This window comes from Coccinella septempunctata, chromosome X (assembly GCF_907165205.1).
Source record: "Coccinella septempunctata chromosome X, icCocSept1.1, whole genome shotgun sequence".
Lineage (NCBI taxonomy): Eukaryota > Metazoa > Arthropoda > Insecta > Coleoptera > Coccinellidae > Coccinella > Coccinella septempunctata.
The window spans coordinates 13,582,185-13,605,564 of NC_058198.1; the positions used below are offsets into that span (position 1 = coordinate 13,582,185).

At 35.2% G+C, this 23,380-nt stretch overlaps 3 protein-coding genes, 2 long non-coding RNA genes and 1 other non-coding gene across 8 annotated transcripts; 3 read left to right on the plus strand and 3 right to left on the minus strand.

Moving 5' to 3' along the window:
• Positions 1 to 2,310: 2,310 nt before the first annotated feature.
• Positions 2,311 to 5,393, minus strand: LOC123321870 (putative nuclease HARBI1). 2 transcript variants are annotated; one of them, XM_044909658.1, is made up of 4 exons: positions 3,771 to 5,393; positions 3,481 to 3,675; positions 3,152 to 3,422; positions 2,311 to 2,909 (listed from the first exon to the last, which is right to left on the minus strand). In XM_044909658.1, the coding sequence occupies exons 3-4, from the start codon at positions 3,398 to 3,400 to the stop codon at positions 2,373 to 2,375; spliced, it is 786 nt and encodes a 261-aa protein (XP_044765593.1). In that variant the 5' UTR covers positions 3,401 to 3,422; positions 3,481 to 3,675; positions 3,771 to 5,393; the 3' UTR covers positions 2,311 to 2,372. The 2 variants fall into 2 exon arrangements, with proteins under 2 accessions (XP_044765593.1, XP_044765592.1); XM_044909657.1 differs by having other exon boundaries at positions 3,481 to 3,613; positions 3,676 to 5,393.
• Positions 5,394 to 9,054: 3,661 nt separating this feature from the next.
• On the minus strand, positions 9,055 to 13,312 carry LOC123321881. 2 transcript variants are annotated; one of them, XR_006538964.1, is made up of 5 exons: positions 12,884 to 13,312; positions 10,430 to 10,938; positions 9,989 to 10,078; positions 9,684 to 9,889; positions 9,055 to 9,381 (listed from the first exon to the last, which is right to left on the minus strand). It is a non-coding gene; the product is annotated as an uncharacterized LOC123321881 (long non-coding RNA). The 2 variants fall into 2 exon arrangements; XR_006538965.1 differs by lacking the exon at positions 10,430 to 10,938 and having other exon boundaries at positions 12,884 to 13,290.
• A 2,852-nt stretch (positions 13,313 to 16,164) lies between these two features.
• On the plus strand, positions 16,165 to 16,238 carry Trnat-ggu. Its single transcript has one exon. It is a non-coding gene; the product is annotated as a tRNA-Thr (tRNA).
• A 1,025-nt stretch (positions 16,239 to 17,263) lies between these two features.
• On the plus strand, positions 17,264 to 18,343 carry LOC123321725 (myb/SANT-like DNA-binding domain-containing protein 4). The gene is made up of 3 exons (XM_044909459.1): positions 17,264 to 17,518; positions 17,576 to 17,798; positions 17,852 to 18,343. The coding sequence occupies exons 1-3, from the start codon at positions 17,505 to 17,507 to the stop codon at positions 18,341 to 18,343; spliced, it is 729 nt and encodes a 242-aa protein (XP_044765394.1). The 5' UTR covers positions 17,264 to 17,504.
• Positions 18,344 to 20,965: 2,622 nt separating this feature from the next.
• Positions 20,966 to 21,465, minus strand: LOC123321882. The gene is made up of 3 exons (XR_006538966.1): positions 21,431 to 21,465; positions 21,176 to 21,369; positions 20,966 to 21,085 (listed from the first exon to the last, which is right to left on the minus strand). It is a non-coding gene; the product is annotated as an uncharacterized LOC123321882 (long non-coding RNA).
• Positions 21,466 to 21,931: 466 nt separating this feature from the next.
• LOC123321726 lies at positions 21,932 to 22,720 on the plus strand. The gene has a single exon (XM_044909461.1). The coding sequence runs from the start codon at positions 21,932 to 21,934 to the stop codon at positions 22,718 to 22,720; it is 789 nt and encodes a 262-aa protein (XP_044765396.1).
• Positions 22,721 to 23,380: the final 660 nt, after the last annotated feature.

Sequence of the window (23,380 nt, forward strand, 5' to 3'; positions counted from 1 at the left end):
ATCCAATTTATTTCCTTTTTTGTGAATAGATGTAATGTATGCGTTCTTCCATTCCTTGGGTATCTCAGCACCATTCAAATACTGATTTATACACCATGTAAGTGCTTCGAATAACTTCTCTGAACCGTTTTTTATAAGCTCTGCCGGTATTCCTTCCGGGCCAGGAGATCGTCCATTTTTTAACTTTTTAATGCATCTCTTTACGAATTCGTTCTCCACCACTATATGCTCTCCCTCAATGACTACCCCCGAGGGTGAGAGTCTGTTGTACTATCCTGAATTATTGTCTGAAAAAATCCGTCTTTCCCAGCCAGTGGAAAAGAGCAGTTGTTCTACCTGTGCCAAAGGTGTCTAATCCAAGGAACTTGAACAATTTACGACCTATAAGCATTTTGCCAACATTGTCCAAAATTTTAGAGAAGATCATGTGCAAACAACTCTGGTCACATTTGAATTCTAATAAGATTATTGCTCCCACCCAGTCTGGTTTTCGAAAAAATCACAGCTGTACCACGACTTTGCTGAACTTCACCGATGACATAATTAGGGCAACTGATAAGGGTAAACTCACTATTCTCGCACTTTTAGACTCCTCTAAGGCATTTGACAGTCTCGATCACAAACTGTTAGCAGCAATATTGGCACATGTTGGATTTTGTGATGCTTCGGTTCTCCTTCTTGTTTCTTATCTCGCTGAACGTTATCAAGTAGTTTCTTACAATATCAATTTATCATTTCCTCTCAAAATTCAGAGGGGTGTACCACAGGGGTCGATTCTTGGACCGATATTGTTCCTTATCTACATTTCACAGTTTGAAAAGTTCATTCAATTTTGTTTCATTCATAATTATGCCGATGATACTCAGCTGTATATATCCTTCTTTTTAAATGAATCTTCTCAGGCAATTTCAGCTCTGAACTACGAATTAAATGTTATCAGGGAATTGTCTCATCCGCACTGCCTGCAGCTCAATGTGAATAAGACCGTTGCCATGTTGTTTGGGAGAAAAGGTGACAGGATCAGATTTTTGGATGAGGGTTATTCGATAATGGTTGGTTCAGATATCGTCAATTTATGCGACAAGGCTAAAGATTTGGGAGTCTGGATTGATGTAGATATGCGATTTACGGACCATGTGTCTGCTTGTTTGCAAAAGGCATATGATAACTTGAGAGTTATTTATAGAAATAGGTCAACTTTGACCCAAAATATTAGAATTCTGCTAGGTGAGTCCCTGGTTCTTTCTCACCTTAATTTTGCTGACAGTGTTTATGGTCCCTGTTTGAGCTTCTCTGACAAGCAGAGGATACAAAAACTCCAGAACTCCTGTCTGCGTCTCATATTCGGAATACGAAAATTTGACAGAATTAGCCATACTCTACGTTTTGTCAACTGGCTCAATATGGAGAACAGACGATGTCTTCATGCTACATTATTGTTCATGAAGATATTAATTGGCCGAACTCTCCCGTACCTCTACAATAAGATTACTTTCCGCTCTGATGTTCACAACTTGAATATACGTTTTAAAGGAACCCTTACACCGCCTATATTTAGAACACAATCATTTCGTAGATGTTATTCATACTATGTTACGCGGTGCGTCAATAATTTATCTACTGAAGTCAGGGCGGTTAGTAATCTGAGTCGTCTACGAGCCTTGGTACTCAGCAAGCTTTTGGTTCAACAAAACGCTGTTTTCACGGATTGATGTGTGTAGGAATCGTTTCACTTAAAATTGTTTTTTTTTACGTTTGGGTGGTTTCACTACTTGCTTTTATTCTTAATAATTGTTATGAGCTATATGTTGTTACACTTTTTTTCCTCAACTGGAAGCAATGAATCGAGGGGTTAGATCGAACAGAGCGCTGGATGAAGCGTACTGGATCTCGCCTTTTCAATTTCTTTTTACCTCATATTGTATTTGATTGATTATTTCTAATTCATGAAATTGAATAAAGACCTTTATTATTATTATTATTATTATATTTTCTACATTTGAAGGCTGTGGCATACTTATTTTAAAACTGCCTATTTTTTTTATAAATATTCTTTTGTTTGTACATATTTATTATTTTTAAAGACTGGCATATTCATTTCAAGACTGCCTACACTTTTTTTGTTATTTCATTAAACATGTTAATTTTGCTTGTAGCCTTTAATTTCTTGTTGACTAGTTGCTTCAACTATAGTCCAGATTATTGGAGGAAGCATGAGAAGCTAGGAATTAATTTCTATGATGTTATTAACATGCTGAAAAGCTATACATGGGTTGTGATATGAATGACAAATAAACAACTGATTTAGAAACTCATTTATTTTTTCATTAATCAAAATAACGTGTTCATATTCAAAATCCTAATAAACACTTTCACGCTTCTCCTGGCCAAATATCTATAGTGATTCTATTCCTCTTATCTTGACCACCTGCTAACAAATACTCATTGGATCTTCTATTTAGGGTATCAGTAGAAACATTGCCTTTGTTAATGGACTCTACTTCAATCAAATCGTTGTTCATTAAACAAATGTTGTGTAAGACACAACAGGCCAATATATATTGTGGGATAAACTGCGTTTCTTTTAAAGGACAGCAATTTAAAATTCTCCTGAATCTGTTCTTCAGCGAACCACACGCCCTTTCTATAGTAACACGGGCTGATGATAAGCTCCTCTTGAAATGAATTTGCTGTTCAGTTAAATGCCCATTATTTCTGTAAGGTACCATCAAGTACTTATGGAGGGTATAAGCACTATCACCAACCAAATGGCAACCTTCTGGGAAGTATGTTTTTGGATTATTGAAGTATTCAGATATCCCTGACAATCTCAAAACTCTCTGGTCGTGGACAGAGCCACAGTTTCCAATATATACATGAGTAAACTTGCACTCATGATCACAAACTGCCTAAAATGAAATATATGAAAAGTAGATTATAAAATCAAAGACTATCAACAGTGCATTCACTTTGTCATTTAGGCTTGTTGTGTTTCAAAGGCCATAAGGTTACTTTCACAAACTTAGTCCGAGAGTAAAGTAAGAGTATGCTCAGATAGCATACTTTGAGTAAGAAAACCTACCGTTGTGAATGCTCTGAGTAATGAGACCTTACACAGAATAGGTTTGTGATAATTTATAATCATGTTTACCTGTAATTGAATTGAGAAATTGTGATGCCTATTAATGAAGGAATTTCCATCTTCAGATGGCTTGGTAATATTAATATGGCAACCATCTATTGTTCCAACAACTTTTGGAATAGGTCCTTTTTCCCTGAATCCATTCCAAATAATTGCTGCATCATTCCTGTTGGTAGGCCAATTTATAAAATTTGGAGCCAGTTCGCATAAACCCTTCACTACCCTTCTTATTATGCGGAAACCAGTAGCTTTACCCATATTAAATTTTTCACATACAGACCTACAGATGAAATTGATCAATCAACACAGAATTCTAATAATAGTATGAATTCACCTACCTATAGCAGTCTGGTGTAGCAAAAAACCACAGGGCAAATAGTACCTGATGTTCTAAGGGAGTTTGATATCTTCCTGGACCATCTGGATGTCTTACTGTCTCCCTCAAACAATCTACCAAATACTGATATGTCTCTGGGGACACCCCGCAAGTATTACTTCATTAAGGACTGAATTCCCTGAACTCGTAAACTTACCTGAAATGTTGTTTAAAAATCTCCGGTGTATAATGTCCAATTACATTTTTAATGTAGCCCTCTATTCTGGGTATTTTGTCAATGGGACCACGAACCTTGTGCTCTAAAATTATATTTAAATTCATCTCATCCTGCAGTGATACACTAGAGCTCGTGGAACTTGAGCTATCTGTATTTTCTGAATCAGAATCACTGTCGGTCAAAATTTCTTCTATAATCGTATTCTCAGCCATCGTTAGAGCATTCAGCAAACCAAGAAAATTTCGGCAACAAACAACACTACTCTGTAATATGTGACAAACAACAACAACTTCCCCTTTGATAGGTTATGTTACACCCAAAGATTACAGAGAATCATTTTTTTGGTTACACCAAAGTATAGACAAACTAAATGCACCAAATGAACTGTTCTCGGAGAACAGCCGTTGCTGACCAGTAACTTATTCGTTCCGAAAATCATCAGTAACTGTCACTGTCAAGAGTGTCAAGTGCTCCGATATTGCAATGCACTAGCCAGTACTATCAGGAATATCGGAACAGACGGTATATAGATCTTCTGGCACGTGGCATTGTAAATAACACTGGAGAATAACACAAATCGTTACTAATCAAAATAACAATGGAATTAAATGAATGATGAATAGTTTCAATAACGAATTACCACTGATCACTGTATGTATAAACCACTTTATTTTTGCAAATTCAAAATAAATATAATAAACATACAAAGGACAACGCTGAAAATTCGAATTGAAGACTGTAGTTGAACATTGACATACTATTCTCGTATTATCTATGTGCGAACCAAGAACAACTCCAAGAAATAGGCCTTTTAGCAGGTTATGTATTAATTGATTATCTTTTGAGTCCCATTTATGGTCTGACTTGTTACGTTGAGAATTTTTAATTGGTAATATTAATTTAATTCGAAAATGTGATATTGACGGAGTTTTTTTCATTGCCTTCAAAATTAATAACATTTCTATAATCAATATTTACAAACCCCTCAATACTCTTTCGCCCCGAAATTTCGATGTTATTTTTCCTCATCCTTCAATTTATTGTGGAGATTTTAATTGTCATCACATTATGCAGTTAATGATTACAATGGGACAGCTCTAACTGAGTGGATTGAAAATAACGACCTTCATCTAATTTTCGATGCAAAAGATAGGCCTACTTTTCATTCGGCCAGATGGAACAGAGGATATAATCCAGATTTATGTATAGTTTCCTCTGATGTAAATTCCAGACCGCTTTCTGTAAACCGTAAAGCTTTAAATAATTTCCCACACAGCCAACATACACCAATTTTACTCTGTTAAGGTAATATTCTTCACACATATGCATCCTTACCTAAGCCAAGGTGGAACTTCCAGAAAGCTCGCTGGGATGAATTTAAGGAAAAAGTTGATACTGATATAAGATGGTTTCGTCCTTCTTATAAAAATTACTTTAGATTTATGTGTGTTATTAAAGCTGCTGCGAAAAAAATTTGTTCCTAGAGGCTTTCGAAAAAAATTATATCCCTGGTTAGTCAAGGGAAACAGAAAGTTTGTATGAGGAATATCAACGATACTCAACAGAACAGAAATCAGATGCATTATTAAAATCTATTAATGTCGGTCGTAAAGAGGAATGGAATGATATTGTGTCTAATATGAATTTTACTCATTTTTTGAAAGAATATAATGACTAGAGACTCAATTGCGTTTCTCTGAAACAATAGAGGGAATCTTTATTGACAATATCAAAACTGACAATATAACAAACCTGAAACAAAAGAGGGAAACAACATTTAAAGCCTCTAATTCAATCTTCTGAAACTATTTATTATGACGCTTCGAAAAACTTTAAAATTTATTTTAAAGTAAGCGTTATAATCGTGAAGCTTTTCTTAAATATTATATTCGTGTTACCTGGAATGGCCGAACTGACACTTTAAAATAAATTTTGAAGTTTTTCGAAGCGTCATAATAAATAGTTTCAGAAGATTGAATTAGAGGCTTTAAATGTTGTTTCCCTCTATTGTTTCAGGTTTGTTATATTGTGAGTTTTGATATTGTTAATAAAGATTCCCTCTATTGTTTCAGAGAAACGCAATTGAGTCTGTAGTCATTATAAAACAACATTTAAAGCCTCCAATTCAATCTTCTGAAACTATTTATTATGACGCTTCGAAAAACTTCAAAATTTATTTTAAAGTGTCAGTTCGGCCATTCCAGCTAACACGAATATAATATTTAAGAAAAGCTTCACGATTATAACGCTTTTCTTTACAAGAATAGAATAGAAAGAATAGAAATTGTTCTGATCAGGTACTGAGCCTGACTACTTTTATTGAATCGGGTTTGAATAATAAGAAGAAAACAGGAACAGCATTTGTAGATCTATCATCGGCGTACGATACGGTGTAGAAAGATGGTTTAATTTTTAAACTTCACAGTCACTTAAAATGTGGTCAAATGGTTCGTTTGATAGGAAATATATTATCTGATCGAAGACTTCGTGTTTTTGTTAATGATAAAAGCAGTAATTTCAAAATTTTACATAATGGACTTCCACAAGGATCGGTATTATCTCCCTTCTTTTCAATTTATCTTTATGTTATATCCCCGATACGTCTTCCGAAAAATTTATTTACGCCGATAATATTGCTCTTGCTTTTCGCCATTCTGATTTCGAAGTAATAGAAAATACTTTAACCCAAGACTTCTGGTTCTTCATGGGGTGCTGATGCCATCACACTCCGTAGGGCAGCTTTGGCTCTAGTTTTTTCTGCTGCTGAGTACTGTTGCTCTGTTTGGTTCAACAGTGCCCACGTCAATAAAATCGATACCGTACTCAATGATTCTATGAGGATTGTTACTGGGACTATCAAATCTACACCTCCGCATTGGTTGCCCGTTCTGTCAAACATCGTACAACCTCATATTCGCCGACAGGTGGCAGTCTCGAAGTCTTGGAATAAATTCCATTCCTTCCCAAATTTATTTCCAATTTTATCATATTTACCAGATTCTAGAAGTGCCAAATTGAAATCTCGTAAGTTTTTATGGACTAATGATTTTCTGTATTCGACTTATAGCCATAAAGAATTTTGGCAATTGGAATGGAATTCGTGTAATATCTTTTATAAAGATTTGATTACTGATCCTTCAAAAAAAGTTCTTAGCTTTGATCTTCCTAGAAAAATTTGGTGTACACTAAATCGACTGAGGACTGGCCATGGTCGCTGCTGCTGTTGATAGTCCAAGATGTGAGTGTGGCGCAGAAGAAGAAACTATAGACCACTTGGTGAAGAGTTGTAGAATATATAATTTTCAGGGTGGTTTCGAAGGCATTCATTCGGTGACTGATTCTTTTTTGACATGGGTTACAAATTTCAAAAATTATTTAATGAGAAATATAAAATTTAATACCTACCCTTCTCGTTTTTTTCTTTCTTTTTTGTTTTCAGATTATTCTTCGTCAACCATCATAGTAGAAAAAAAGGGGAGGAAAAATATTCACTTTTTTTTTTATTTCATGAAATATTTCAGAGGTTCAATGTATTCTATGTTAACCCGGCCGTAGAAGAATCCAAAAAATCAGCTTTCATAACAAACAGTTCATCCAATCTTGAGTTATAAATGGTGTAACCCACAAAATGGCCGACTTAGTTTCATACATTGAGATGAAATATTATAGAAATACTCTCTCATCCAATGCAGGTGTCAAAGATATCGTGGGCCACCAAAACAGGTTAGATTGATACTGCATTTCATTGAAAATGTTGAATAAATGAAATGAATTGGAATGGAATAGAATGAAATGAAATAAAATGAAATGAAAGTGTATAGGACAAGTCCATGGAAAAAAAAGAAAACTACAATATATACGATTCAAAAATCAGATTTAAGATCTACAATAAGTTCCTGTCAATCATATACTCCTCCACACTATAGTAAGCTTTCTTTACAAACATTTCTTTCACCATTTTCCCATACGCTCATCTATTCAGTGCCCTCACTCTCTGTGGTAAATGATTATAGAGTATTATCCCTAATAGCACAAAGTAGCCCTACAGACGTCCATAGAACGTCTTCTTCGGATATTACGGACATCCATAGGACGTCCACTTCTGGTACATATAGGGACATCCGAGGGATACACAAATGTCACAACTTAGAACTGAATTCGGACGTCCACCACAGACGTCCGATGGATATCCCCTTGGGACAGTAACTGGATATCACGACGTCCTATGGACGTCCAAGGGACTTAATAATGTCACTGAATTCGGACGTCCACCGCAGAAATACAATAGATATCCTCTTGGGACCATAATTGGATCATGACGTCTAATGGATATCCGAGGGATGTCACAATTTCGAACTGAACTCGGATGTCCACCGCAGACGTCCGATAGATATACTTTTTGGACAGTAACGGGATATCACGACGTCCTATGGACGTCCGAAGGACAAGATAATATAATCATTTTGACCTGAACCCGGATGTCCACGAAAACGAAAAAAAGCAACAAAAACTAAAACAAAAAACAGAAAATTCGATATAATATTAAATTTGGCTCTTCCTTTCCTTTGCCACATATCTTTCTTTGGCCCTCCTCAAAACTTTTTTTATTCCATCCTGTATTTCTTTAAGAGAGGAATCTTTGGTTTCCATTCAGCTGAGCAGATCCTGAAAGAAAAAATATAGGAAATTTTGAATTTTCTATATTCTGTACCTTAGATAGGTGAAATAAATCTAACCAATGCTAAGAACACTAGAGAATCGACAGACCAAATATTTTCTGATGGAAGAAAATTCGAATCAAAACTCTATGTATATAGAGTTTTGATTCCCTGTATAGGGATGTCCCGAAACGTCACACCACGTTTGGTGTAGACCAAATACTATCAGATGACACCAACATTAGTTCAGCATAAATATGCCGTTTCCAAAATAATTAGAATTTAATAAAAATACCTGAAATTGCCGATTTTCGAACTATTTTTTTCAATCACAGGGCCAATTTGTGATTAGGGTTAGCGATTTCAGCTCATAAAGTGATTCTAGATTATTGCATTATCACCCCTTATTAAAATTATTCTGAGTTATTATTCGAAAACCTCAGTAAATTTGAATAAAAGAAAAATTTTTTTCCACAAAATATCGGTGGATTCGAAAAATATATGATGGCCTGCGCTGAAGGACCACAGGTCGATGGCCATTAAGTACTCTTTCTCTATAATGGCCTGTCACATTTCATTGAAATGAAATGCAATCTTCATATTGAAATACCCACAACCCACAAGATTAACATCTGCTATGTGTGGTGCCAAAACGGGATGAATTGAGGCCACAATGGACCAATGCCTATTGTTCGTCCGCTTGTATTTGGAGAAACTCAAACTCTGAGATACGCTGACAAACTGCCAGAAGTCCACAGAGAGGAGTCTCTCGCCATGGAAAAAGTTAGTGTTGAGGTGTGTCATCCTTAACTAAGACAAATATCTCCTACCCAATTTATTGCTACAACATAATATGTATATTACTACACTTACTCATCAAAAGATCTGCAGCCAATGTTTCTGAAAAAACCTTCTTCAGGCCTATCCAGCTGTATTCACTAGATAATTCATTTGACAATAATGTAGCCATTGCCCTTCTACAAAATTCATAGGGGGTATCACCGCCCACTTTGGAGAGTTTTTTAACCTAAAAAAAGGACATGTACAAGAAAACAATACAGATCCTCCCGAACCAAACTCAAATAGATTAGTTAATGTATTCATTTCATGAATGTAACCACAAATATGATGAAATTGAAATAGCACATTAGTTGTTAGAAAATTGGTTGGTCTTGAGGCCTTGTGAAAGAAACTAGTAATATATTTACCTAAATATCAAAAGAAGCTCAACGCCTTCACATAACAAGACATTCTCTGGTTCGTGTCTTTAGAATAATATTACAGATTTTTTTTTTGAAAACACATAGAATGAAAAAATGTAAGACTTACGGGTTTTTTCATATCATCTTCTACCTTGAGAAAAATCTCGAATTCCGACAATTTCTCGTTACTTATTTAAGGTAAATAGAATTCCCCCCATATGTCTTCATCGGATTCAATTTTTTCCGGTTGTCCCATCATTTCCACCTTACATTTCAGTTCACTGACTGCCATCTCAAGCAGTGACAGTTTTTTCAATATTTGCCGGATGAGTCCTGTAATTTTCAATTAACTATTAGATGAATAAACGAATGAGAATTGAAGACTATTTACCATAGACTAATGAAATTTTCAAGTTAATCTGTGATAGTTACCTGATGTAGATGGATCATACCGATGGTTCGGGCAACATTAACAACCAAATTGCTTGAGTGGGAAAGATATGTTGTTTTCTTCTAATTCAACTGAAAGAAATATTTTGCAATATTTTAGTAGACGACTGGCAATCATATTATACATTAATTTATAGCAATAGAGTCTTCCAATGTTAGATGGACCCCAATCTCTTTCTTTCATTTGATAGTAAGGAGCATCGTATTGCGAAACATTTAGGCATCCTATATATCCGGTGATCCAAAAACGGTGGATTTATTTCACGCACGGGTGGGAAATCGCAACTCTGATACTGGCATCTTCAGTACAGGTAAAATCAGAAATTTAAATTCTCCTTTGAGGAGAGTGATTTTATATACGAATACATCACTATATAATATTCAATCAAAGTATATACATAAGAAAAAAATTCTTTCATTTACTATTAATTGACTCTGCAGCTGTCCTTTTCAAATTTATTTCAGGATATTCTGGTAGAGATGAATCCTTGTCACTCAAAGAGACTGTACTATCATCTGAATCTGAGTCCGTTGAAAAGGACATCAGCCTCATTGGTTTTTCTTTTTTCATTTTCTGGATTAAGATCAGATGTCACCTCTGCTCTTCGACATTTTTTTCTAGCAATGGTGTAATCACCTAGAAAATTATTATACATAACAAGCCAATGCAATTTATGTTCATTGCCATAGGTTGCATTCCTGATAGTACTTATTTTGTGACGCTCCCATGATGGTACAGCCGGTTCACAGATCCTTATTGCTTTGAACAATAAATTTTTCTTTAGTGTAATTTGGCCATAAACAGTAGTCCTATGAAATCCATTTCGTAGGAACAGCTTCTACTGAGTGGTCACTCAGAAATTTCACCACTGTCCAAGTATTCATTTTAGCGAACAAAAAGCTTCGACCAGAAGAGGAAATAAGACAAATAACTGAAATAATAAAGCGAAAGCTTTCTGATAAAAAAAAATCATGAGTCAAGTCAAGACATATAGATTGATTTCAAGAGCGAATTCCAGGGTTCTAGTACGTAGTCAATGAGGTTTTTTTGAGATTCTTGCACTGGAGGTTAAAATATGTACAAAGTGCGCCACAGTATTACAAATGGAATTCACTATCAAGGTGTTCGAAATTCGAACATTATTTCAAATTATTCTTTCCGATATTCATTTCAGATGGAAAATTGATGAACAATCGAAGTGGATCACGGCACTACCGAAGTCTGCTGACTGGAAGGAACACTATGCAACAACCGGGGACTTCGCGAATCCATTTGTGACCAAATATGGAAATTTTATTTTTATTGGTATGGTTCGATTTAGTATATGAACATGGATTGTAATTAATAAATCATCATTCACTTATTGTCTGATCAATTTACCTCACCGGCAACTGTGGACATCTCTGAACGTTCTGAGTCTGGTCGTTTAGTTGCTTCAAGTGTTGTTTCAAACATAGAAGCAACAAAGGAGTTTCATGAAAGCTGCTAAAGAAGAGAATATTCCTTCCGCTCCGAGTATTCAGAAATAATTCCATAAGACCTAGTTCATCATTAGTTTTATTTCATCAAAGCAATTCGCTATAAGTATTAATTCAAATCAGATCGATAGATACACTATGATTTTAACATTTGTAAATCAATATCAGACATCTCTTTTATAGTTGTTTTGTTGAAATTTATTTCAAATCACCCATTATTTAACCGTTACTTTGGGGGGGGGAGTAGCTACCTTATCTCTTCTAGTGTTCTACTTCTTTAGGGAATTAAAAGTCGCCCAAGCAGAATTCTGATAGGTCTTGATTTATGAAAAGTATCAGTTTTCATGCACCCCTCCTATCTCAGTTATCTTGAAACTTATCGAAGAATTTGAAACTTTTTCTGTTAGAATCGTAGTATCCAGTGACCAAGTTCGTTTTTCACTAATAGTTTTGTTTCTAAGTTATGAAGCAAATATGTATATATGTTTTTTTTATGGAACAGCCCGTATATTATTTTCTATATTCATTAGAACTTAAAACAGATTATACGATTTTCACAAAATGAGTTTTCAAACCACGACACGTGTTTCTCTATCACAAATAGCACCTTCAGATGCTATTGTGTGGTTGCAAACTCAGTTTTTGAATATCGTATAATCTGTTTAAGTTCAATTATGAATTAACCGGCCACATCAATTCAATATATTTATTCATTATTCATTAGGCATGATGGGAGCTTTTCAAAAATATGTATGTATATATAATTGTATTCAATTATTTTCAAAAACAACCTCAGGTTTCGAAATATTTTATAATGGTTTGTTTCACGATCTAATGAAAATCTGCAAGAAATTTCAGAATCGTATTCAAAGGCAACATGAAAATTTTCAGAAAAACTTGAATTCTAGCTTGTTTTCGAGATCCAATATATGTAATATAATTATGTTTGCTTCATAACTAAAAAATAAAAGTTGTTAGGAAAATACTGATGATACATGATTTTGCGAAAAAGATCATTTTATTGACTGAAAAGATGTTCAAGTAAAACAGAATACATATTCAATAAAAAATAAAGTAATAACCAACTTCGTATAGAACGATTCCTGATTCCAAATGAAGATTCAATTGTAGAAAGTTAGATATCCCCAAAATAACAAAAAAAACCTAATTTTTGAGTTCCTGCTAAATATTAAAAACACGACAAAAAACAATAATATGTCAATTATTTTGTTGTTGCTTCAAGCCACTTCAATCAGTTTGTGCTGGGACGGGGGTTTCCGAGTAATTGGTGTAGGATTCAGAGAAGATAGTTACTGACAAAAATTCTCAATTTATTGAATCCGAAAACGTTTATCACCTAAAGATACAAAATTCACATTACAAAGTTATCAATCTCACCTGAAAACGTCGACCAAGCTCAAGAGTGGTATTCTCACCGTTATAACAACAAGTTAATCAAATGAACTCGTTAAAAGGCTCGATTAAATAGCTTCAATAGTTAAGATTCCTCACCTCGAGAAGATGCCGATTCGTAAATGATGAAATGAATCAAGTGAACAAAGAAAAGAACACCACACATGGACAAACGATAAGGTTCCATCGAGTTTCGGATTTTAATCAAAATGGAGCGCCTGGTTTTCAGACAACCCATCATACATTCACAGTACAGGGTGCTTTTGTACATCTTGTGCAAGGATAAATTAGGAAAAAACTAATTTTCAGCAGCATAAGTTGGAACAGCATAAGCTTTTTAAGAGGAACGTGTTGTTAGCCTTGAGGAGAACGAGATCTCCTACATTGTAAGTAGTGAATCTCTTCCCAGGATGACGAAGAGCCCTCTTGACAGCTTTCTTAGAAAGACACACAGACGCAAGTCTGAGCTTTGTATCAAAAGTTAGCTCGATCCTACCTTCCTGTGGGACGAGCTCATCAGGTAATAGCTTTAGCCTAGGTCCACCAATCCGGAGTTCACTTGGTGAGTATCCTGTAGGCTCGTGGACTACTTCATTTGAAAGTTCTTGAATTTTAGGAACTTCAGATGCCCAACGAGTGTTTTGCTGGGAGCAATAAGTCCGGAACAACCTTCCCAACTCCTTCATCACTCGATCAGAAGGATTTGCCTGAGGGTGATAAACAGAGGTTTATATACCTTGTATATTTTCATTTTTAAAAGTATTTCGCCAAATTTTCGAGGTAAACTGAGTTCCTCGGTCACACAATATACGATTCACAGGTCCATACAAAGGGAGGTAACCTTTAACCATCTTCGATACAAGTGAACGTGTTGTAGCCTTTTTTATAGGCATTAACACAACATACCTAGTGAAAAGATTCAGTAATACAAATAAATATTGTGCACCTCCTCTAGATCTTATTAAAGGACCGAATAGATCTACAGCAACCATGTCGTTTCGATTTGTCGGAATGATGTTACTTTGAGGGGGACACGATAAAATAGAAGTTTTTGTTCGTTGACAAAGATCGTAGCATTTTATATATTTTTTTATCTGACGGTAGAAATCTGTAACCCACACTTCAGTGCGCATAAAAGTCCAGGTTTTGTACACTCCATAATGTCCTAAGTTCGAATGATAAGCGTCCACGAATTTTAGAACTATCTTGGATTACGCCCAAATCCAATAAAAAGTGAAAGATTAACATTGTGAATTTGTTTTCTGGAATTTTCATTGGCTAACTGTTTTTCACAATCGATTAACGGGTTTTGATTGGTTTATGTAAATGCTGTTTCGATTCTCATATTTATCGCGATCACATCTGCTGACGTTGTCAACTGAAAACTGAAAGTGTAAAGCACATCATACCCTACAAGACATATCAAGTGAATGATATCAGTTAGTGAGGATTTATCGAGGTTTTTAAGGAGTAAATTTTCCAGCCAGACCACTGCTCTAAAAGAGGAATTGGCAAAAGTAAGAGAAGAAATTAGGCAGGTTGGATTGACCACAGGATTACGATTGGAGTTATGTGAGGAAAGGGTCAACAGATTGGAGACTGAAGTTCTCGATATCAAAAGAAATGCTTTAAAGAACAACGTTTTAATTTCGGGATTGCAGTTTGATGACTCCGATCTACTGCACTCTGTTATTTCTCAACTCAACACCCGTCTGGATATTAATTTGAGCGAAATCGAGATCAACAACATTTATAGACTAGGAAAGGACAAACCAGTGGTGTTGCCGTAATATTTAGCTTTTAGTTTTGAGTTAAATTATTATGAACTTATGTACACTAGATTGACCAGAAGATCGCCAGTTGAACGGCATCTAAAAGACTTCATCTGGACACATTGTGTGTGATCGAGTTCAGTTCGATATATATCCCTAGATTCGAAAAACGCTAAACTATATTTTCGCTAATACTCGCCTTCTTTCTAAAATATTTTACGCTGTGGAACGTTCATTCACTTTTCATCATCTTCGCCTTGTTTTGTTCGAAGAAGTGTTGTGAAGGAAGACCACAAGAGGATTCAGTCTGCTGGAGAAAACCCACCAAAGAGAGCTCTCAGGTGTGTGAGGAGGATCCTGTGGTGAGTCTGAGTCTTCTAGTGTACCTTGATTTCAGTTTTTTCCATAATTCAATTTTCTTTTGACATACAGTCCATTTTTTCTCAACATTTAAAGAGTTACCGCCACATTTTTTGGTCATTCGGTAACGCCAGATTTTTGGATCTTTTGGTTTGTATTAGAGATTTAATTTTACTTTTCTCATGAAATTTTGCAAATTTGTGCTGAAGAATATCTGAGAAATTCATTATTTCGTTTCATTCATTATTTCGGAATTATATTTCTTATCGTCGACTGGTTTTTTGTCAGCTCCGATAATTTTTTTTGAACATATGTTCAACTTTTCAATACATTGTAGGCGTATTGAAAGCGCGTTCTGTAACGGACGATCTTTCGCGTTTTAGTGTTTCGGAATTCTGGTGTTTGCAATTCTGAGACTATGTCGAAAATAAAACGAGCTAGGGCATATCGTGCTACGGCAATCGGTGATATGCAGTCACTATTCAATTTTGCAAAAAAGACTGAATTGGATGGTAGTCTTCTCAAATTGTTCAAAGCTAGGTTTTCTGACATTGAGAGAATACGAAATGAATTTGTTAATGAGCATAAAGCAATTGTTGATACTTTGCTTCAGGAGGAAGATGCGGATTTGAGTGGGGAAGAATCAGTTAGAGACGATTTCTTTTCTTCTTATTATGAGATCAAGTCTATTTATGAAGTTTTAACGGCCGATAATTCGAAAAGTGTCGAAGATGTTGGGTTTACACCGAAAGTTAGTGCGCATATCAGGTTACCGAAATTAGAATTGAAGCGATTTCCAGGCGATGTAACTCAATTTTCAATGAATATGTTAACGGCGTGCAGACAATTATTGAATTCTGAAAAAGTACACCTCCGGGCAGGATTCGAACCCGTGTTCAGTGGTCGGAGAATCCGCATCCGCTCCCTACAGATGTCGCTAAATGTCGACGATGCCATGGGTAATGGGTAAAAAGGATCTTGATGATCACTGAAAATGAATGTTGTTCCCTTACCACCTCCTAACAATCTCCAACCCTTGCGAACAATAAAACGTTCACAAGGAGACACGTACTAACATACTAACATATGGATTCTGATTCAGTATAGGTCCGTCAACGCAGATGGAAACCGTGACCTCTGGTGGCTTAGTTGGGTAGAGCACTTGACCGGTAATCAAGGGGGCGCGGGTTCGAATCCTGCCCGGAGGTGAACTTTTTCAGAATTCAATAATTGTCTGCACGCCGTTAACATATTCATTGTATTTAATTTTCAGACATTAACTCCACTTCTCAATTTTCAACGTTCATTGGATTATTTAATTCGCTGGTGCACGATAATGACGCTTTGAGCAATGATGAAAAATTTAATTATTTAGTTTCATCCCTTGAGGGACAACCGCTTAAATTAATTCTACACTATGAATTGAGTGGTAATAATTATCAATCTGCGTATGATATCTTATTTCAGCGTTACAATAATAAGCGTTGGCTGGCAAAATGTCATTGGCGTCGCATTAAGGGTACCGGGAAGATTAAATCTAGAGTTCCAAATGCATTGAGGAATTTATTAGATACTTTTCAAGAAAATATATGCGCATTACAAAACTTGAATTTTCCAACGGATGAATGGGACTTTATTTTACTTATGATACTGTTTGATCGTTTGGACGACGAAATAGTTTCGCGATTCGAACATGCTTACGGTTCTTCAGAGGTTCCGAAGTATAGCGATCTCACGTCATTTTTAGAACGCGAATGTATAGCTTTGGAGATGATATGTGATGTGAAACCATTTGTTAGCAATGTAAACTCTCATATTGGCGATAAAAAATCCTCAAAGACAAATAAAATGAAGAATTTTTTTGTTGAAAACGCAGCTAGCACGTCGAAGAACTCCCATTCTGAATGCGTTATTTGTCAAGCCAGTCATTCTATCTTCAAGTGTTCTTCATTTCTTAATATGAAACCGTTTGAGCGCTATAATCTCGCCAAGAAACTTCACTTATGCTTCAATTGTTTATCTAGCTTACATGACATTCGTATTATACTTGTAAGTCCAAATCTACTTGTCGTCATTGCTCATTAAAACATCATTCGTTATTACATTTTAAGCAGAAAGAGGATGTGAAAGCCGAAAATGATGTATCCCCTGCTACTTCTAGTAGTGTATCTAATTCAGAAGCTAATGGTGGTATTCTGCTTTTCATCTGTAAGCTACGATTTTGTAGCGTACGATCGATCTGTAAGTGGCCGACTTACAGATTCGTAAATATTGCTATTCTGGAATTGTTCCTGTAACTATCTCAGTTACAGTGTTACTTTTGAACTACTTATCGATAAATATAACCTGCAATCGTAAGTTTTGATCATAGAACCCATATGTTTTAAGTCTATGATTTCAATTCGAATATTTGAATGTTATTGTTGAGTACCAGTTGTTTCGTCTCTTTGTTAATCAAAAATAGGTAAGAAAAAATGTCTAGTCCATGGTAAGTTTATTCGTGATTAATCATTATGTGATACTCATTGCTATTTCAAGATTTCAGCGTTGATATTTCAATAGGCACTAAAAGAAAACGCACCAAAAATACTAGTCGTGAGCAGATGGAAATTTATCTACAAGCGATGGAGAACGATTATGTTCTCCGAAGCAATACAATTAATCCTACCTTGGGACCAACTTATTTGCAGGATAAATGGGATCAGCTGGCTCTAGAGCTGAATTCTGCAGGTGATGGTCCAATTTTGACTGTAGATGAATGGAAAAAGGTAATTTTTTCTTAAATGAAGTGGAGAGAATAACAATTTGGATTATATTTCAGAGATTCACTGATTGGAAATATTCACTGAAAGCAAAAAAAAGAAAAATAGAATCCCACCGGACAAAAACTGGTGGTGGTCCAATGATCAAAACCATATTGTCTGAAATAGAGGAGAGAGCTTTAGATGTTTGGGGTCGGGTAACAGTTGAAGGTGCTGATGTTACGAGGTACGAGGGTATAAATGTAAATAATGATCAAGTGCAGCCAATTTTAATTGAAGTATTAAATGAGGAAACAGTAACATTAGATGAGCAGGAAAAAGAGAAGGTGGAAGAGAGGAAAAAAAATACTGTGATTAAAAAAACCAAAGAGAAACCACTATCGTTATTAGCTGAAAAATTAGTAACCGTGACTGATGAAAACACGAAAAACCAAAAAAATCTAGTCGAAGCTATACAGAACTTTTCTAAAGAATATTGTGATCTGCAGAGAAAAAAACTGGAATTCAAGATAAAATCATTTCAGTATTCACATCCCGATTTCAAAATGTAAAAATTAATTTAAACCTTTTTTTACCTTTATTTATAAATTTTGTGATATCTATTAGATGAATATTTAGAAGAGATTATTATTTTTGTTATAACTTATGACTGAGGTTAAGTGATAAATAAAGTACAAATGATTTTTTCAATTTGGTTTTATTTATATTTTACATATTCCTTATGTAATGGTTTCTGGCTTCGATCCCCCTCTGGTGTATGCTAACATCAACATTGCCACCACCAACAAGATCTGAAACTATTAAAATTAATATCCTCCCCTCAGTTTTTGATGCATACCATCATTCTCATCTCTCATTTCAATATCCTCATCTATCATATTGGCTGCTCTACAAATGTTGTGTAAAACACAACATGAGTATATAACTTTTGCAGCCTGAGTTGGATGATACATTACAGTTCTTAATCTGGAAATGCATCTAAATCTTCCTTTTAAAATTCCGTTTGTTCTCTCAATAGTGTTCCGTAGGGAACTCAACTTTCTATTGAAAATTTCCTCCTGACTGTTTCTTGGAATAGCAATCGGAGTAAAGAGCCATGGCTCAAGAGGATACCCAGCGAGCACAAAAACATCTCAGAGATGTTAAAAGTAAGAGATTTCGAGACATTGAACATCCACTGCGATGTTCTGTTTATACATGAATAGAACTTATATAGAACAGCCAATGTCCGCCACAGGCGGCTATTATATGGATGTCCCTGGGATGTCACAAAAAGAACTACTCAGAAGTTTTTTTGATAGCCTTTTCATGTACACAATAAAACATTTCTAAAGCGCTTTGCGCACACGAAATCGCTGTTTGTAAGACTTTATACGAAATTCTTTTGTGAGGCCTTTTTTCTTTCATTTGAATGTTTGAGGATACCACATTCTATTTTAAATGAAATACAGAATACTATATAAGAATAAAAATATTTCAATGATACTTCAACAGGTACAAAAGGAAAGTAAATCACATTTCACATAAAAAATTGAACAACAAAAAACAATTGATAAATATTATACTACATAAAGGGAGAATAACCAAAAAAATATATCACATTCAATAAAACAAACATAAATAACCAAAAAGAAATATCACATTTAACAAAAAAAAACAGAAATAATAGAAAACAAACTGATTATAATATTAGATGTACCGAAAGGGAAAATGAAAAAAAATTTATGAAAAATGTATTTTCTTTCATTTTATCGTCCCTCCTCCTCTGCCTAATATGCCTAAACCAATCTTTGGCATAGAGTTCGAATATTTTCCTAGTGATTTGGAATTTTTTATGGATCACATCTACAAAATAAAAACAATTAATTCACAAAATATATGAAGGTTAAGATGATTTTTTCCAATTAAAATAACAGAGAAAATAGCTGCATGAAAGGATCTGGAAGATTTGAGTTGTATATAGCTCCTGACCAGGTTGATTTGCGAAACGATTTTATTTATTTAATTATTTGTACTGGTATTTAAAGATGGAACAATTTGAAGGAGTTTTCAAAACAAGAACTTTTCTGGGACAATTTGAATTATTTTGTGATTCACAAGTGATGAATGATTATTATCATCGTCGTAAGAGTAATCTTACAAAATATTCTGGGAATTATCAACGGCAGAGATAGATTATCGAAATATGTTGAAATCCTCGATGATATGGCTTCAAACCTTTTAAAATTATTTCTTGAATAATTATAATAACCCTCCATATACCATTCGATTATTTCAACCAAAATACAATGATCTCTTATACCTAGTCCCAAATACACAAATAATATTAACCACGCAGCGTGGATTCTTTTGAGGTTATATGTATGTTTCTGGGCATTTTACTATAAATTTAATTCATGTAATACTTACTTATTAATTGTATTTGGTTACTATGAAGAGATCGATCCTAAATTCACAATCAAAACCAACACAGAAGTAGTTAATATTATACAAATCACCAATCAACTTTCAACTCCGAACAGTCCACGGTCCAAACTACGAAGAAAGTGGAAATGGCGGCAAAATGAAATAGGTGAATTGTATATTGTTTATTTGGAATAAACCTCCCAAGACAAACTATGCGACGCCAAGAGAAGATATCCACACGTTTACATTATTTTCAACACGACAGTACCTCTCAGTAGGTAGACGAAGAAATGCCACAGATGGCACAGATCAGAACAAATAAAGATTTCCAATAGCCTTTGGAGACCTCTTTGGGAAGTGCATATTACGTTTCAAAGAAACATCCTCATGCCAACATTTTCGAAACATCCCAAAACATCCCAGGGATGTTTGTGCTCGCTGGGTAGCCACTATCACCTTAAAAAAAATTCAGAAATAGGTATCACCTATTGCTCTACAATATATAATATGATATTGGACCTACCAATTAAAAGCATATTTGTATGACCTGCTTCATGCTGTAGCTGTAAGTGGTTCCTTATTGAGCTCATTTGCCAAACAGCAGAATCATGGACAGAGCCAGAAAACGGGCATTAACGGCTAATATTCTGCAATCAACATCTGAAATCTGAAAAATCTGTTATGAATACAGTAATTACAGGAATGATGTAGCATAATTAAAAAATGTTAGAAAAGTTACTCGCATAACATTGATGGAATGTTTTCCTTTCCGGTACATATAAACGTATGGGGGGTGATTAATGTCATTTTCAGGAGGTGCAAGAATTTCCACATGAGTTCCATCTACTGCTCCTAAAACACCTCTGAACCCATATTTTAAGAAGAATCTACAAAGAGACAGATAACATTATTATAATGCTAGTTTGCCAATATAAAATATTTGTGAATTACTATAGAGTGTGAAACTGTTTTCTTACCCCTGTTTGACCAGTCTAATTGACTCCTCGGTAGTAGGAAACTGAACCCAAGTGGGTAATAAATACTCAGCAATTGTAGAACAAATTTCATTTACCGCTCTACTTACTGAAGGTTGACTTGCTGATAACCAGGTATTGGAACCTACAGAATTCTGGAAAGACCCTGTGGCCAAAAAGTTGAGAGTAATCAACACCTAAAATGTATAAACCTCAGATCAATTCCATTCAAACAATTACTTGAAAAGGCTGAATTACTTTTTTGGGTAATGCAATAGCATTTGCATTTTTTGTGAGTAAAAATTTGCTGTAAAGCATTTATTAAGTTTATGGTGCACTGCTTCTTCAGTCTAAACATTTTTATAAACTGAGCATCCGGCATTTCGAAAGGATTCATTTGATCACGCAACCTTCTCCTTTCAATTCTCATAAAGTTCCTATTAAAAACAACAATGATTTTCAGATCATATATATTATTGTCGAATAATACTCACCTGTTATGGTTTTCTTCTAATAACAACCCAATAAACAAAGCGATATTATTATTATCATTCATTATGAATCTATTTCAAAATGTTGTTCACCAGAAAATAAACAAACCATTCGACATAACCTCACAATATATCATTCGATAGGCTTCCGACCACCTCTTGAGTCCTCGTAAATATTTACGGTTTCTGTAAGCTACAGATCACCGAAAGAAAGTCCAGAATCGCATTCTTCCTGTAAGCTCGTAAAAAGTTACAGATTGGCTTACAGATGAAAGGAGAATACCACCATAAATCTGTTGTTAATTTGTCGAGTGCTGGTGTTCTTAATTCGGACAGAACGTCATATGCTGTTTTGGCCACTGCTTTGGTGGAAGTTTCAGGTTCAAACGGTACTTTTCACAAATTAAGATGTTTAATTGATTCAGCCAGTATGACCTCTTTCATAACTAAGCATGCTGCTTCTCGATTGGGTTTGAGACCTGAAAATGTCTTTTTCGAAGTAACGGGTTTGAACTCTTCGAAATCTTGCACTAGTAAAGGTTTAGTTGCTATTACAATAAGACCAGTAGGTCAGGAAACTCCAATATTGCACACTAACGCATTTGTTATCACCCAAATAACAGAAAAATTGCCCAATTCCACCATACCCGCTGTAATTACTAATGAGTTTAAGAATTTAAAGTTAGCCGATCCTTCTTTTAATAGACCTGGAAACATTGATATTTTGTTTGGAGTTGATATGTTTGCTAAAATTCTGCTGGGCACTCATATTTCTGGTTCTAATGGTATCGACGCTTTCGATACCATATTTGGATTCATTCTTATCGGAGGTGCAACTGATCTTTCAAGAAATGTAACATCTTCTTTTTTTTGTAATATAGATTGTCAAGCTATTGATGACTCACTCCCAAATATTTTAAAGGGTTTTTGGGAAATTGAATCGGTCCCATCGGTAAGTGTTAGTTCTTCAGCTGATGATTTATGTGAGAAAATATTCGTCGACACACATAAACGCGACGTTTCCGGCAAATATATAGTCTTTACCTTTTGCAAATGATCCACCCAGCTTATATTATAGCGATATGGAAGAACTAGCTTCTAAAAAATTTTTGTCATTAGAACGCCGACTCATAAGGAATCCTCGTCTTTATCGAGAATACACTGCGTTTATGCGTGAATATTTAGACTGTGGCCATATGGAACCAATCCAACTGAATACAAAAAATACAATAAAATCATCAGAAGGAAGTGCAGAGAGGCCAAGGAAAAATGGATGTCAGCAAAATGCCAGGAAATTGAACAACTCCAGGAAAGATATGACTACTTCACCGTCCACAAGAAAATAAAAGGGATGACGGGCAAGCGGCGAAAAAGACAGGAAACAAACTTAAGAGGTGAAGATAACGAACTGATAGTAGGGACAGAGGAGAAACTTGTTAGATGGAAAAAATACATCCAAAAACTCTTCGACGATGATAGACCAAATGCTTCACCATCCATAAATAAGGAAATAAATGAAAAAGGTCCCATAATATCTAAACAGGAGGTCATACACGCAATAAAAGCTCAAAAAGAGGGAAAAGCAACCGGCCCTGTGTGATAGACTTTTCGTACTCTGGCCGCTCCTTACGGTTGCTCGGGCGCCAGTGGGGCAATCAGTCAAACCCCACGTCTCTCACAGAATCCCCAAAGAATTGGAGAGCCCGGGTAGACTTGA